The 16,908-nt window shown below is 37.8% G+C and overlaps 1 protein-coding gene across 2 annotated transcripts in view; it reads left to right on the forward strand.

Moving 5' to 3' along the window:
- The window catches only part of LOC107662006 (protocadherin Fat 2-like), a 47,148-nt gene that overhangs the window by 9,774 nt on the left and 20,466 nt on the right, over positions 1 to 16,908 (forward strand). For both annotated transcript variants that reach the window (XM_016451847.1, XM_016451848.1), the window contains exons 5-14: positions 964 to 1,275; positions 1,930 to 2,140; positions 4,763 to 4,902; positions 5,087 to 5,362; positions 5,692 to 5,902; positions 6,121 to 10,161; positions 10,396 to 10,592; positions 10,824 to 10,977; positions 11,564 to 11,797; positions 12,980 to 13,369. In XM_016451847.1, coding sequence (XP_016307333.1) covers positions 964 to 1,275; positions 1,930 to 2,140; positions 4,763 to 4,902; positions 5,087 to 5,362; positions 5,692 to 5,902; positions 6,121 to 10,161; positions 10,396 to 10,592; positions 10,824 to 10,977; positions 11,564 to 11,797; positions 12,980 to 13,369 — 6,166 coding nt within the window. The remainder of the gene's footprint in view (positions 1 to 963; positions 1,276 to 1,929; positions 2,141 to 4,762; positions 4,903 to 5,086; positions 5,363 to 5,691; positions 5,903 to 6,120; positions 10,162 to 10,395; positions 10,593 to 10,823; positions 10,978 to 11,563; positions 11,798 to 12,979; positions 13,370 to 16,908) is intronic.

A 16,908-nucleotide genomic window follows, 5' to 3' on the forward strand; every position in this document is an offset into this window, starting at 1 on the left:
TGCCATACAACAATTCACAATGTCCATGAGCTCCAAAAGGACAAAAAAGCATGATAAATATATGTATGACTTATTTTAAGTCTTCTGAAGCCAAGCCAAGTTTTTAGTCCTGAACAGACAGAAATGTAAAATGATTCACTCATAATCATCTCCTCTAGTGTGCTGTTAACTTCAGATCCATTGTCACCGAATCATTGAGTCACTGTTGAATCAGAGAACCAGATCTGTCCGATTTGTGAATGAATCACTCTTGTGAGCCAGTTCTTTTAAACAAACTGGTTGATCTGGTTCACAACTCTTGCATGATCAATTTTAATTATTTGATATGTTCTTGTATAGAAAAGACACGCAAGATTTACTCTAAATTTGTCCAATAAAAAGTAACAGCATTTAATTTTCAGTGAAGTACGAAGGAGTACAACAGTTAATAATTTAAGGGGTGATTTTGAAAATACTTTTTTCAATCATAAAAAAAAATCACATTTGATTTTTGATGAAAATTCACATTTGAATCACATAGTCAGTAAACATCTTTTTTAAAACAGTTACAGTCACATGAAGTATTTATAAGGAGCTGTTTAAATGTGTTGCCTCAAAGTAATGTTGAGGGAAAGTAAACTGCATATGAATTCTGTGGATATGGTTGCAGTGAATGCTAATATAAAGAATATTGCAGTTATAATATTTTATATTTAGACTTTTGTATTATTCATTATTAAATATCTTTGTTTTTAATATTTATTTAATGTTTAATTCAGATTTAGTTTAGTGAACCTAAGAGCCAGTTTTATTAGCTTCTGTCTTGTGTTTGATTAATAATTACTGTGTCTCACAGAGTGTTACCTAAAAGTACTTAAACACTGTTACAAAGTGTTACATGCTCTGTGGAACAGCTGTTTATTTAAAGACAAATGTGGTTTTTGATTTGTGCACATGATGTTTCCCTCACCTGCCGTTGTTTAGGTCATGGTATCAGATAAAGGGGCCCCTCCATTAAGCTCGACTGCAACCGTAGTCATTGAAGTCCTAGATGAGAATGATAACAGCCCTCAGTTCAGCCATAAGCTTTTCCAGGTAAAACTCCCTGAGCGGCAGAGCATGGCTGAGCCTCAGGAGATCTACAGGATGGTGGCCCGTGATGATGATGTGGGGCCCAGCGGCATGATCACATATAGTCTGGAAGACGGCAGTGAGGATCGTTTTGATATTCATCCTGAGACCGGGGTGGTGACAGCTAGAGGAGAGTTTGTTCGGGGCAACTACAGTATTCTGACGGTACGGATACAAACTAGGGCTGTGAACTTTTAGATTGACAGGGGATCTGTGTGATTTACAATGCTTGAGTTTGGTTCAGAACAACCACTTGAATCAGGATTTTGAAAATGTTCTTTGAATATTTCCAGTAAGAAATATTTTGGTTGTGTCATATTGTTTTTTACTCATCCGAATCAACGTACTGTCGCAGATTTGGGGCGAAAACATGAGGTGTGATTTTTTACTACAGGTCATAAACTTGGAATAATTAAGATTTTAAGATTAAGCTCACTAATGCTGCATTCATTTGATCAAAATACAGTGAAACTGTAATAATGTGAACTATGATTACAATTTAAAGAAACTAATGTCTATTTAAATATATTTTAAAACATAGTTTATTTCTGTGATGACAAAACTGAATTTTCAGCATCATTACTCCTGTCTTCAGTGTCACATAATCTTTCAGAAATTATTCTGTATAATGGTTTCCACAAACATTTTAAGCAGAACAACTGTTTTCAACATTGCTAATAATAAGAAATGATTCTTGAGCAGCAAATCAGCACATTAGAATGATGATGCTGAAAATTCAGCTTTACCATCATAGGAATAAATTACATTTTAAAATAGATTCAAATCAAAAACAGGTAGTTTTCTCCTTCACTATAATAGATTCAAGCAACAGACCATGGCCACCCTCCAAGAATGTCTAAGGCCCGTCTGCATGTTGAATGGCTGCCCCAACCAGAGCCCAGCTCCGATGTGCTGGCTTTTGATGAGCCCCCCTTCAACTATGTGGTGATGGAGACAGATCCTGTCACTGACATGGTGGGAATCATCCAAACAGAGATCCCAAAGAACCTGCTCTTGTTTGACATTATCGGTAGGCACCTCTCTATCATTTACCATTGCTCTTTACAATAAATAAACATAAACAAGATTTTTCTGACCCCACTCTCAAATAGTTTTGTCATAGTTTTAAGCATAAATCTATCAACATTTAGTGAGGTTTATTCTTAAAACAAAGAGTGGAAAAAGAATCTATTTTGCCTCATGAAACTCTTAATTAATTCATGGTTTTAAAAAAAGCTACGCAAAAAGAAAGAAAAACGTAATTGTATAAGAGTCAAACAGTAAGGAAGGTGTGTAATGTTGACTGTCATCATGGTACAGTACTGCATGTAGGGGGTCTGGTGTCACTGTGATGCTATAGCGTCTCTGTCTGTGATGAGATCTGTGCCAGGAGGCTGATCTTAGCAGTGACACATTTCTTCAGATGACAAGCCAGAGCACCAGAGGAGCTGCCTTCCTCACAGCTCTGCCATCAGTCTCTCTGTGGCCGTGCAAGCAGCACATATTCGCCTGCAGTTAAGGGCTGAACCTGACCTTCACTCTGCTCCCGCATTCTTACCTTCAGCCCTGCAGACTTACTCAGAGAGAAATGAGCTTCAGTGGAAATAAATCACAAGCATTTGTAGTAGGAAGGGAAAATGAATCACATGGAAGAAAGTTCACCTGTTGGCTACAGATCTTGTTTTACCTCAGCATGGTTCTGATATGATGACAGCGAGGCCCGCATTTTTTTACATTCTTATCTTACTCTTAGATACCAACACATTATATTTTAACCAGAAGTCAATTAGATTAAAAATACTCTTTGATATGGGAACCATTGTCATACATTTCAGATAACTTGCACGTTGCTCTGAATTATCATATATATGATTTAATGTCATTCACCTTTTGCTTTAAATTATGATTTTTAATTTGATTATGTTCTTCTTTAAATTTTTTAAACGAAGCTAGATAGTTAGAAGTGATGTGATTAAATAAATGTATAATTAAAAGTACAGGTCTGTAGACCCTACACCTGTTTAATTTGGAAGAAAATAAATGAAAAAAAATGAAGATACTGTAATAAGTTATGGATTATTACTTTGCATGTCTGAATTAACAGTGCATAGTTGATTTGTTCATTGAAACATATATATATATATTCTATAATGGTTTTATGATGGACTTCAAAGGATAATTTATATAAAAAGCAGTAATTTACATAGCAGGAAGAATATTCATATTTGATGAGAATATAAGATTATAGAAAATATAAGGTCTGAATCTTAGTGCAGTGTTGGTTAGAATTTGCATGATTGCATAAAATCATCTCTAGTGTGCTTAACTTTAAACATAACCCTGACATTTCATCATTTAGTTTGAAGGCTTTGTTTCACTGTAGCAGCTTTTTCAACCCTCGAGAAGCCAATTATGTATTAATTAAAGATTTTCTTCAGAATATATCTCAAGCCTCCAACCAAGGCCAGTATTAGATATGGTTGATCTTCAGCAAAGTGATAAAGCCAGTTGAGGACTGCTTTGTAAAGTTTGGAAATAAACATAAATCAGGACCAGAAGGCCTTCAATAGGTGGAATTTTTAATAAACACCATCTGTTAAAGCAAGCATGAATTTACCCCCACTGAGTAAGACGTCTGGTCTTTTTATATATGTGCCAAATGTTTTCCCTTAAACAATAGTGCTGATCTGAACAGTGTCACAGGAGTGCCCTTGCTTTCTGTCATTATTGTACCAAGAAGGGCATAACAACAAAGTCTCATGTGGGTGTTAGAGAGAAATTGTGTGATTGGTTCCCATATTCTGAAATGTGAAATCTACGGTATGCTGGTGCTTTTCATCAAGGCTTTTTTTTTGTTGCTACTCGTGTACTTATTTTGCTCATGCAAGATTTAGAGGATTGTACATTTATTATAGTTCACCTTAATCTTACTGTCACAACACTTCATGTTACTCAGCCCTAAAGTAATACATACGGGTTCACCCACAAAGGTTCACTGAGAGGTATTGATGGTAAACCATCAGATGTGTGAAACATGTTATTCTAGCCCAGTGGTTTTCTAACGTGGCAGATTTTACTTTGGACATTGAGTGTTGACTCAAAACACAACCAAAATTGTACAAAAACATAAACAACAGTTCTCTTAAAATCAAACATTATAATGCATTAATCTTCCAAATATTAATATAATATTGAATTAGAATATGAATTAATATTAATCTTAGCTGTCAGTAATTCTCACAATGGCTCAAAGCATGTATATAAACCTAAATGAAGCTATGGTGTTACATAAATTTATAATCAAAAGCACTAGTCTGTATACAAACATTGTAATAAGTTATTGTTTTTATGGATTATTGTAATTATGTAATATCAAAATGCATACAATTAAATATTATTACTGGAATATTAGTTTAAAACACGTAAACAATGGTTAATTGACCAGCTAGAGAAGCGACAAATGAATATACACCATAAAGTTTGATTGGATGCACAACATTTTATGAATGAAATATGTAGGAAGTGTTTTTTCCTTCCTTTTAAAGTTGACCAGCCTTTTTTGTGGATACATTTATGTGGTTAGTTCAGAAAAAACCTCTGACCAATAGGTTGAGAACCACTGATCTAACAAATAGGTAATGTTGTATCTCAGGTGGTGATGAAAAGCAGGACTTCTACATTGAGAAGAACACAGGGAGCATTGTGAAAGCTAGACGTCTGGATGCCGGCAGAAAATCTCATTACAACTTAACAGTCAGAGTCACAGATGGATTTCAGTCCATAACCACTCAGGTATGAGCACACATGCCAAATCCATCACACGTTGAGTGCCGAGTCAATAAATTAATAGCTTGCACCTCTGCAAATAGAATGCGAGATGAAAGATTTACCATTGCCATCAGGGCAGCATTTTAATATGTCTCACTTTAAGCCAATGGACAGCTGAGAGAGTAGTGGTTTGTCTTTCTTTTCTTAGGCCTACATTCAAGTAGTGGATATAAATGAGCATCGACCCATGTTCTTGAAGAGCCTCTATGAGGTGAGAGTGCCAGAGGACACATCTCCATGGAAGGAGATCCTTCACATCAGTGCCCATGATGTAGATGCCAACAGTGGACTCTATTACTCCATCCACAGCAGTCTTAACCCAGACAGCCCCAAGTACTTTCACCTGGACCAAAGGAGCGGCGTGCTTGTCATGAAAGAGGAGCTAGACTATGAGACCATCTCCACTCATACTCTGATTGTGATGGTAAAGAGACACTTCACTTGACTCAACTAGACTCTCATCTCAAAGTCGTATGTAAATACAATTACGGACAAGCTTTGATTAAATGGACATGAAAACATTTGGTTATTTTTCCAGTTAAATCATACTAGACTTCAGTTAACTATCTCGGGTCCCTCACATAATGATATAGATGGGGTCAGAGCACAGGGAAGACCATAAATTTACATTCCTGAAAAATTCCTGACCTCAATTAAGCACCTAAAAAGAAAAAAAAAAACCATCAGTGGTCAAAGTTATCTTCCTGGCTCTTGCGCCACACATACACTGACCCATGTACTTTATCATTCCAGGTACGAGATGAGAAGATCCCAATAAAAAAGAACTTTGCGAAGGTTGTTGTGCATGTAGAAGACTGTAATGACCACAACCCATCGTTTCTGATTACTCATTATGAGGGTACCATGAGTAATCTTGCACTCACTGGCACTGAAGTGCTAAGAGTCAAAGCCCTGGATAAGGACACAGGGAGCAATGCGGAGATTGTTTATTCCTTTCACTCTGGTAAGACATTTGCCTGGAGCACTGTTACCTTTGCTTTTTAGCAACTTTTCTTAAGCATTCATTGAAAGCAGAAATATAAATTCATGAAGTCTTGCCTTAATGCTTAATTTTAGTGTGGCATTTATAAATACTCTTGGGTGGCCATTAAAAAATGATAATCACATTTAATCTGTTTTTGACATTTAACACAAAATTATCTTAATCTCTTTTTCATCCAGGTGGGAATGTGGATGGTGCCTTTGAAATCGACCAGGATACAGGAAGCATTCGTGTGTGTGATGCATTAGACAAACTTCCGCAGAAGCAGTATCACCTCACAGTAAAAGCCACAGATCAGGGCTTTCCCCAGCGCAGTGCCCTTTGCCCCGTTACCATCACTGTAAAGCTGTCTGAATTCACACCACCCAGGTTCTCCTCCGAAGAATACATCACTGAGATAAGTGAGACCATGCCTCCTGACTCCCCTGCACTGTCTGTCTCCGCCAGCTGCCCGTCTTCAGTGATGTACAGGATCAATGACGGCGACCCCAATGGGACGTTCCACATCAACATAAACTCTGGACTCTTGTCTGTCCGAAACGCACTCGATTTTGAGCAACACTCCTCCTACCGTCTGACAGTAAGAGCTACAAATACAGCGGGAGTCTCATCTGATGCAGTGGTTTACATTTATGTGATAGATGAAAATGACAATGCCCCTGTTTTCCATCAGGACACTTATTATGGGCAAATTAGTGAGTCTGCACCCGTCAACAGCATGGTAACTGGGGAGAACAACACCCCCTTAGTGATTAAGGCGTCAGATGCAGACAAAGACACAAATGCTCTTCTGATCTTCCAAATCCTTGAACCTGCAGCTCAGAAGGTGTTTAAAATAGATCCAAGTATGGGTACCATCTCCTTAAAGTCTACGGTTGACTTTGAGGCAACACCTGAATATTTCTTCAGCGTTCAGGTGTGGGATTCTGGTGAGCCACCGCTAAGTGCATCCAAGCCATGCAGAGTAAACATTCGTGTCCTGGACATTAATGATTGTCCTCCTAAATTTGTTTTACCTGTATATGAAACTGCCCTCACCTTACCTGTTTTTGAAGACATGAATGTAATCCAAGTGACAGCTCATGATGCAGATTCAGCAGTGGCCTACATTATTTTGGAGAGTACTAATAAAAATGCTTTTAAAATAGACCAGTCCACTGGAATCATCTCAGTGAATGATTCATCTGAACTGCAGTCCCATAATGAGTTAAAGATCACAACCTCAGATGGGTTATATAAAGACACTACCATAGTGAAATTCAATATCACCAACGCAACAAAGAGTAGTCTGAAGTTCGAGGACAGGATGCATGTGGCCACTGTGCTGGAGAACAGTACGTCTATTAAAATGTTAGCTGTTCTGAAAGCAACAGGTAGCTACCTGAACGAGCCCTTGCAGTACACCGTCTTGAACCCACATGGGAAGTTTGCAGTGGTTCCATCATCTGGAGTCCTGCAGACCACCGGCGTTCCATTTGACCGGGAGGAACGGGATAAGTATGATGTCGCTGTGGAGGTCCGAGACATGAGGCATCCACCACGTGTGGATATCACTCATGTTAAGGTCTATATAGATGATATCAATGACAATGCCCCAGAAATATCCAATTTGCCTCATTCGCTGATGATATCGGATGAAACTGAACCAGGAGATGTTCTCTTTCAAGTGCTAGCGACTGACAATGACTCCGGTGAGAATGGATCTATACTATTTTCACTGGAGGACGATTTCGGTCTCTTCAGAATCGACCATTATCTTGGAGATGTGTCACTACTAAAACCTTTAGACTTTGAGTCTTTGAATAAATATGTTCTCACTGTACTGGCGTCAGATGAGGGTGAGACGAGTCTGTCAGCAGCAGGGACACTGTACGTCCAAGTGCAAAATCGTTCTCATCCGATATTCCAAAGCCTGTACTACCCATTGAAATTACCTGAGAATATGAAGCCATTTACAACGATCCTGCATGTGCAAGCAAGAAATCCTGACGGATACCGCCTCATCTACAATCTAGAGGAAGACAACGCCTCCAGGTTTTTTAACATCGATTTCAAAACAGGGGTCTTAAGTGTCACTGATTTCCTAGACTTTGAGACTCAAGCAAAGCATATTTTGACTGTTCGTGCCACGGATTCGGTGACTGGTACCTTTGCCGAAGCCAAAGTAGAGATTGATGTGGAAGATATAAACGACAATGCCCCTGTCTTTCAGAGTCTGTCTTATGTTACAGATATGTCTGAAGGCCTTCCAATAGGCACATCTGTTTTACAAGTCTCAGCTTTTGACAAAGATTCAGGCAGGAATTCAGATATAACTTACCAGTTGGTTGACAAAGAAAATGAGTTTTTTGAAATCGACCCACTAAGTGGGATTTTGGCATCATCGCAAGTATTGGACTATGAAACCACACAACAGTTCACTCTGAAAGTTAAAGCCACAGATAAAGGTGCACCACCTCTCAGCGGTGAGGCTCAAATCATCGTGAACGTCATAGATGTCAATGATAACCCTCCAGATTTTAACGAGCCGTCTTATCGGGCCTCTCTTGATGAAAAGGCCACTTGTGGCCACATCATTATCAAAGTTCAGGCTTCAGACCCCGATAATAAGGATGACCTCCAATATAAGATCCTGTCAGGCAATGAAGGGAGATATTTCTCTATTAATGAATCATCCGGACTTATCTCATTCTCGAATGTGTGCAAGAGAAACCTGGATCCATTTTATAACCTCACTGTTGCAGTTTCCGACGGCGTGTTTCAGAAGACTGCCCCTGTTAACATTGACATGACAAACGGCAACAAACATAGCCCCAATTTTAGCCAGAACATTTACGAGGCAGATCTGGCAGAGAATGCAGAAGTGGGAACTCGTGTGATCCGATTGGCTGCTATTGACCCAGACGATGGTCCATACGGCAGTGTCGATTACACCATCATTAACAAGCTTGCTGATGAGAAGTTCTCTATCGACGAAGACGGACAAATTGTGACATCTCAGTCTTTGGACAGAGAAAATCCATCGCAACGAGTGATCGCAATTAAGGTCATGGCTAAGGACGGTGGAGGAAGAGTGGGGTTTTGCACTGTAAAGATTATTCTAACAGATGAGAATGATAACGCCCCTCAGTTTAAAGCCTCGGAGTATCAGGTTTCCATTCAATCCACGGTGAACAAAGGCTCGCCGGTTATACAGATAATGGCTTATGACGCAGATGAAGGCAAAAATGCTGATGTCACTTATACAGTAGAAGAAGCGGAAGAGGTTACGGAAGATATTATTGAGCTCAACCCTTTTACCGGAGTGGTCAGCATCAAAGAGAGTCTTGTTGGTTTGGAGAATAAAATTTTCAGCTTCAAAGTTAAGGCTCGAGATGGAGGCATTCCTTTTTACAACTCCTCTGTGCCGGTACAGGTCAAGGTGGTCCCACCGGAGGTCACTCTACCCCAGTTTACGGAGCCATTGTACTCGTTCTCAGCATCTGAGGACCTCCCTATCGGATATGAGATAGGCACAGTCAAGGCAGACACTGACATGCCACTGATATACAGTTTGGTGAATGGCAACACTATAGACAGCAACAAAGAACATGTTTTTGCTGTTGACAAAGACAGCGGTGCTCTTGTAATGCAGAAGAACATTGACCATGAAAAAACCAAGGTATACAAGATTGACGTGATCGCTCAAGGAAATCACAATGGCACCGATGTAGCATCTCTTGTATCTGTTCACATAGAGGTTCAAGATGTTAATGACAATCAACCTGTGTTCGAGGCTGACCCCTATGAGGCCTTCCTGGCTGAGAATTTGCCCCCTGGCACCACAGTCATTCAAGTGACAGCTAATGATGTAGATACAAACGTCAATGGAAAAGTCTCATATACGCTTGAGCCGAACTCAGATGATATTGGTGACATGTTTACCATTGATTCACAAACTGGCTGGATTACTACCTTAAAGAAGGCAAATTCTGAGACCAAACAGCTTTATAGGTTGTCTGTTGTGGCCACTGATCATGGGGACACTGTCAAACTATCCTCTTCAGTACTAGTTGAGGTTACTATCACAGATGAAAATGATAACCCACCTCAGTTTACAGAGGAACTGTACCAAGGGTCCATCCTGGAGAACAGCAGGCCTGGAGAAACTATTGTCACTCTGACGACTGCTGATAAAGATGTGTCTGCAGAAAATAGACAGATTGTATGTTATATAACAGGTATGCAAAGTCACTTGTGTGGTTAAATTATGCCTCATTTTCTGTAGAGATGACAGTTGTCTGTCACTACGTTTAAATCACTATTCATGAAACTGCGTTCTGATAGAGTGTCTGGCTTTACAATTCAGCTTTGACATTTCACTTCAACTCTGACTGTTGTATAAACATTTTTGCGTGGGTGAAGTTATGTATTTTGGTTTTAAACAAATACTGTTGGTGTTTTCATCTCTGAAGATGGAGACCCATTGGGCCAATTCTCAGTAACAGCAGCAGGGGAGGAGTGGACAGTGATTTCCAAAAGTCCGCTTGACAGAGAAGACAAAGACAAATATACTCTTAAGATAATCGCCACAGATGGAAGGTTTCAAACATCTGCTAATGTGGAGGTCCATGTTCTTGACCTCAATGACAACAGCCCTTTGTGTGAGCAAGTAAGTCAGATATTCTCCAGAAGATATATTTATATGTGTGCTTCTTCAACTATGGGCACTTTTGTCCCTGTGGACATGTAGAAAATAAATGCAAAATAATAAATAAATCTAAAATGAAAATAAAATCTATAAAATGCATTTTAAACAGGAATAAAATAAACAATGAATGCATGGTAAAACCCACTTTCCACTTGGAAAATATTTATTTAGTAACTTTTTCCCTTTTCCCAGTTACTTTATACTGAGGCCATCATGGAGAATTCCCCATCGGGCTTGTTCATCCTGAAGATCTCTGCTTCTGACCCCGACATTGGAACAAATGGCCAAGTGTCATTCACTCTTCATGGACCTAATGCAGACAAGTTCCATCTTGACTCCAAAACTGGTAATTTTGATCTCTAGATCTACATCCTCCTACATATTTCTAGTAGCATTCACCTTTTAAAAATAATATTTTGAAACATTTAGAGATTACCTTTGCTTACTAAATTTTTTGAGGAAATCAGATCAACAACAAAGATAAGAGACAACTTTCCCAGGGCGTTTGGAATTTTTAGAATTCCTTGTAAACACGGAGAGTATTTGATTTATGATAAGTTTATGTGACCTACATTCTTCCAGGGTATCCTCCTATCTAAATGTAACATCTATTAAGAGAGTTATATTGGGTTTCCAAGATACAAGATTCATAAAATGCTTTGGGCAAAGGTAGAAGCAAAGGACTGTGTCCAGCTCTATAGTGTTAAGTTCCTGAAACAGCAACTTTCTTTGTTTTTTTGTAGCCACGTTAAAGAAATGAAACCACTAACTCCAAGTAAATTATCTGTTGTGCGCATTTATTAAAAAAATAACTAGTCAAGGCTCGTCTTAGATACCATACATGTTACAACACAGTAATTAACCCTCCCCTGTTATTGCCATTTCAACAAAGTTTCGAGCATATACATGTTTCTTTTTTTCTTTTTTTTTAGGAGAGCTGTTCACGCTTGCTGTCTTGGACCGGGAGCGGGAAACAGAATATGATCTTGTTGTCAAAGCGACTGATGGCGGTGGCCGCTCTTGTCAGGCAGACGTCACACTCATGGTGCAAGACATGAACGACAACCCGCCACAATTCTCCACAAGCCATTATGAAATCACGGTGTTTGACAACACAACGATTAGGACGCCTATTGCTGTCATCTATGCCAAAGACCCAGACACAGGTATGGTACTGTTTTCTCTTGTCACGAATGGCTGCTTTAAAGCAAAAAACAGAGACTATTTTCAGCTTATCCACTCAGAAAGCATTAAAAGCCCCCAGCTTTTTTTCCTTGACCCATCACACGCAGATTGAAATCCTAAAGGTATGCAGCGTTTGATGTGGGATTGAAGGCTGTGACAGAGAAACATGATAAGGGCGGGACAGACCACACCTGGAGATGTGTGTGAACATGTAGAGTACACATACTGACTACAGTCACAGGGATTCATGTGAATTTGAACTACTTTGCCTTTTATATAATATGTCTTCAAGTGAATTAATGACATTATTCTCTCTAAGCACAAGTATTACGCAAATGTGCAAAGTCAAAGAACAGAATGTTTTTATCTTGCAATGTGAACATCCATCAGAGGTAACACTGTATTTTGATAGTCCACTTTAGACATTCTGCTAACTATAAGTAACTGTGTAACTACATGTCAACATGCAGTGATTAGAGTATTTGTATACTGTCTGCTTAATATCTGCTAACACTTTATTACACTTGATGCTTCCAACAGACATTCTACTGACTATAAGTAACTTTGCACATGTAAAGAACGTCAACTTATTCTATCAATCATAACCATAACACTAACCTAACAGTCTACTAATACTCTAATGAGAGTTGGTTGACATGTAGTTTCAATTTAATGAGAGTTAGTTGATATGTAGTTGCAAAGTTACTTATATCTAGTAGAATGTCTAAAGTGGACTATCAAAATAAAGCATAATCAAATCAACAGTAACCATTTAAATAATTGTATGGTAACACTTTATTTTCAGGACCAATTCTCACTCTTAACTAGCATACATATTATTAGCATATTGTCTGTTTATTAGTACTTATAAAGCACATATTAGTGCCTTATTCTCCATGACTATATCTTAGATCCCTTAATCCTAATTTTAACAACTGCAGTACCTTACTAACTATTAATAAGCAGCAAATTAGAAGTTTATTGAGGCAAAAGTCGTAATTAATAATTAATGGTGAGAATATAGGTCCTTAAAATAAAGTGCAACCAATTATATTTTATTACTAGACATTACTTTTAAGATATTTTAAGTCACTTTAGGCATCTGTTGCTCTGCTATTCCTGAACTGAAATACTGAGAATGTTATGTGATATAACTCTTTCAGGTATAAACTCAGAGGTGAGATACTCTCTTCAAGGCGCCGACAGTGGCTACTTCTCCCTAGATGAAATCTCAGGCATTCTGAGACTGGAGAGATCTCTAGCCGATGAGACCAAGGCCACTTATGAGATGAAAGTGAAAGCCACTGACCGAGGCCTCCCTCGCCACCTTTTCTCCTTCGCCACCATTACAGTACACGTGGTCGTCCTGAGTGATTACCAGCCGTTGTTTCTTAGCTCGGAGTACTCTCTACAGATCCCAGAATCAATGCAGATCGGGTCGGAGGTGATCAGTGTGTCCGCCCTCACCAAAGATGACACTGAAAGCGAGCCTGTGCGTTACACCATCATCTCTGGCAATGAAGACGGCCGATTCCAGATAAACCCCATGACAGGTACGGGCTTTTTAATTTAGCTTTCTTTTTTGGTGGATGTAAAAGAAATATTTCATTACATCAAGACATCAAATATGTCAACATTTTTACACTTTCACTTTTCACTTTGCAAGTGCAAGTGCAAGCAACAAGAAAAATAACAAGACATGTTTAGTTTGCATAATTGTCAGCCCCCCAAAAACAATTTATGAATGAATGACATTTAAAAAAAATAATATTTTAACCTAGAATATGTATTTAATACACTCACATGTATTCAAGGTGTATGAAAACTATATGTTTTTACTTTTTACTTGGTTACATGGCATTTTTAAAGTGATTAAATTGAATCCTTTCTTGAAAATGGTATAAAAGTTCTAATATTTTTTTCAAAAAAGTTTGGTCGCACTTTATTTTAAGGTCCAATTCTTACTATTAACTAACTATTAACTATGACTTTTGCATCAATAAACTCCTAATTTGCTGCTTATTAATAGTTAGTGAGGTTGTTGTTAAGTTTAGGATTAAGGGATCTAAAATATGTTAATGCAGAATGAGGCATTAATATGTCCTTTATTTGTACTAATCGACAGCCAATATTCTAGCAATATGCATACTAGTTAATAGTGAGAATTTTTCCTTAAAATAAAGTGTTACCTCCGCAAGTTCTTATATCTTTGACACTCAATGCATTTGAGGCTGACTATGTTTGTGATGTACAGAACATGAATTACTCATCATTACTTGCAGAAAGTAGACATGATATATTAGCATGCTGCCATTTGTCCTGTGGCTTATTCCCGTTGTGTGAAGCTGGAATTTTCTTCAGCACGAGTAAATGTTGAACTGAAGAAACTGTGCTGACATGCTTTCAATCCACACAAGCACTTGTCAACTTGTTTAATCCCATCTGTTCATTCCTGTTAGTCTCTCCTTTCTCTCTTGCTCGTGTCCTCTTATCACGATTCCTCCGAGCCTTCATGCTGTAGGACTTTAGTGCGAGACTGAGCCAAACTCTTTATTAGTTGTCAAACAAAACGCAACTTTGAGTTCTGCTAGCAGGCTTTCTGCAGAAATCAATTGGCTATTTAGAGATAATTTCATTCCAAATACTATAAGTCCACCGTGTAGCTTATAGTCTCATAGCGCAATAAGCGCATAACAGTCAAGCTTAGAACTTCTGGGTATGAATTCGATTTTGGACTTTTTCTTTGTGCCTTGAGTGTAGTGATTCGTTTTTAGATGTGCTATCTAGACAAACCTTTATATGGTATAAGAAATAAAGAAAATAGATGATTTATTGCAGTTCAGAAGCTTTTTCTAGTTTTTCTAGTGTTATGTCAACAATATTTCCTTTCAGTGAACCGTTTAAGTGAAGTTTGCATGTTTTTACCATATTTTTGTATATCCTGATAGCACTGCATTTCAATAGAAATCTCCCCTTCTTTGAACAAGAGCTGAGGCTTTTTATCTTTGATTGTTCTCAAGTGTCTCCTTGTCTTACCAAAAAGTGGTAGCTAATAACAGATCAAATGCAGTTTGTACATGAGAATATTTTTTGTTTATCATGAAATAATTGAAACTCATCAATCATACATTAACCACTTGCACTATATTTCTTTGCCTTTTTCTCATTTCATGCAAGGTCAAACTGAATAATTGTAGGATTAATCTCTTAAACCTAATTAAACGCAAAAAGAACCAGTAACACTGATGGATTCATGAGTAAGATTATTTACATGATGTAGTCATGAATTACAGAAATATAATAATAGCAGAATTGGTGACCATATTAAAGGGGTCACATGATGCGATTTCAAGTTTTCCTTTCTCTTTGGATAATCACCTGACCTACTTTGGTGAAAAAGCTATCACAATTTGATTAACAACATAACACCGCTGACATTTCAAAAGAAATGTCTTACATTGGGGGGCTTAATGAAATGTCACAAAAATATGAGTATGGATACTGGAGAGCTACCTAACAGTTATGGCTGTATAACTGCAATTAGCCTCAGGAAAGATTTCATAAGTGTTCAAAAAATCAGTTTGCTGCTGCATTTTAAAAATTATTCAGAAAAAAAAGAATAACTATAAAAATGAGCATATCGCTGCCTGCTTTAGCTAATGATTGAACTTGTATGATTACGTTCATTAAAACTGGAAGGTCCACAAGGGCTAATTTTTTGCAAGTGAGTCGTTTTGCAGGTTACTGTAGGCTAATTAACTGCATTATTTTCCCCCACCCAAACAGACCTTAGTTGAGGTAAACGGCATATTTATTTATTTATTTTTGGTTAATGACGATGAGGCAGTGAGGGATAAATGTACAGTCTGTTCAGTAGATTGTACTTTTGTGATCTGGGTGTTGATCATCAGTCAAGTAAAGCTATCCATTCTCACACTAATTATGAAAATAGGCAAAGCTACTCAACACAGTATTTGTCATTGTGAGCTGAATGGAAGTAATCCTTTATGGTCAGGAAAGCATTCATATGTGTGACATCAACATTAGAGGATAATATAGGAGCTATTATACGGTATAATGTAGATTCATAACTGTTAGACATCCTGACATGATAAAGAACACGATTTTGTCATCCCAGGGACTCCTGAATGGGTTACACTTTATTTTGATAGTCCACTTTAGACATTCTACTAGCTATAAGTAACTTTGCAACTACATGTCAACATGCAGTCATTAGAGTATTAGTAGACTGTCTGCTTAAAATCTGCTAACACTTTATTTTGATGACATTCTACTGTCTATTAGTACTTTGCAAGTACAGGTGCATCTCAATAAATTAGAATGTCGTGGAAAAGTTCATTTATTTCAGTAATTCAACTCAAATTGTGAAACTCGTGTATTAAATAAATTCAATGCACACAGACTGAAGTAGTTTAAGTCTTTGGTTCTTTTAATTGTGATGATTTTGGCTCACATTTAACAAAAACCCACCAATTCACTATCTCAACAAATTAGAATACTTCATAAGACCAATAAAAAAAACATTTTTAGTGAATTGTTGGCCTTCTGGAAAGTATGTTCATTTACTGTACATGTACTCAATACTTGGTAGGGGCTCCTTTTGCTTTAATTACTGCCTCAATTCGGCGTGGCATTCCACGACATTCTAATTTATTGAGATGCACCTGTACTTGTCAACTTATTCTACCAATCCTAACCGTAACCCTAACCTAACAGTCTACTAATACTCTAATGAGAGTGAGAGTTCGTTGACATTTAGTTGCAAAGTTAATTATAGTTTGTAGAATGTGTAAAGCGGACTATCAATATAAATTGTAACCCAAGAATCGTATAAACCCCACATTAAATAATATAATTTTCCAGTTTTTGCATCTTCCAGTAGATGTCACAGTTTTACATCTCATTACCCACGGTTCAGTCTCACATTGCATCTCTCATGACTGTCATCCCTGCACTGACAGAATGCTTTAAAGTTATTTCTGTCATTCGAAGCAAATGAAAAATAAAAATAAGACCAGACATAAACTGGTGTCTGATGCTGATGGCTATTGCAGTCCATATGGACATTTAT

The sequence above is a fragment of the Sinocyclocheilus anshuiensis genome, unplaced genomic scaffold, assembly GCF_001515605.1.
Source record: "Sinocyclocheilus anshuiensis isolate Anshui unplaced genomic scaffold, SAMN03320099.WGS_v1.1 scaffold535, whole genome shotgun sequence".
NCBI classification, from domain to species: domain Eukaryota; kingdom Metazoa; phylum Chordata; class Actinopteri; order Cypriniformes; family Cyprinidae; genus Sinocyclocheilus; species Sinocyclocheilus anshuiensis.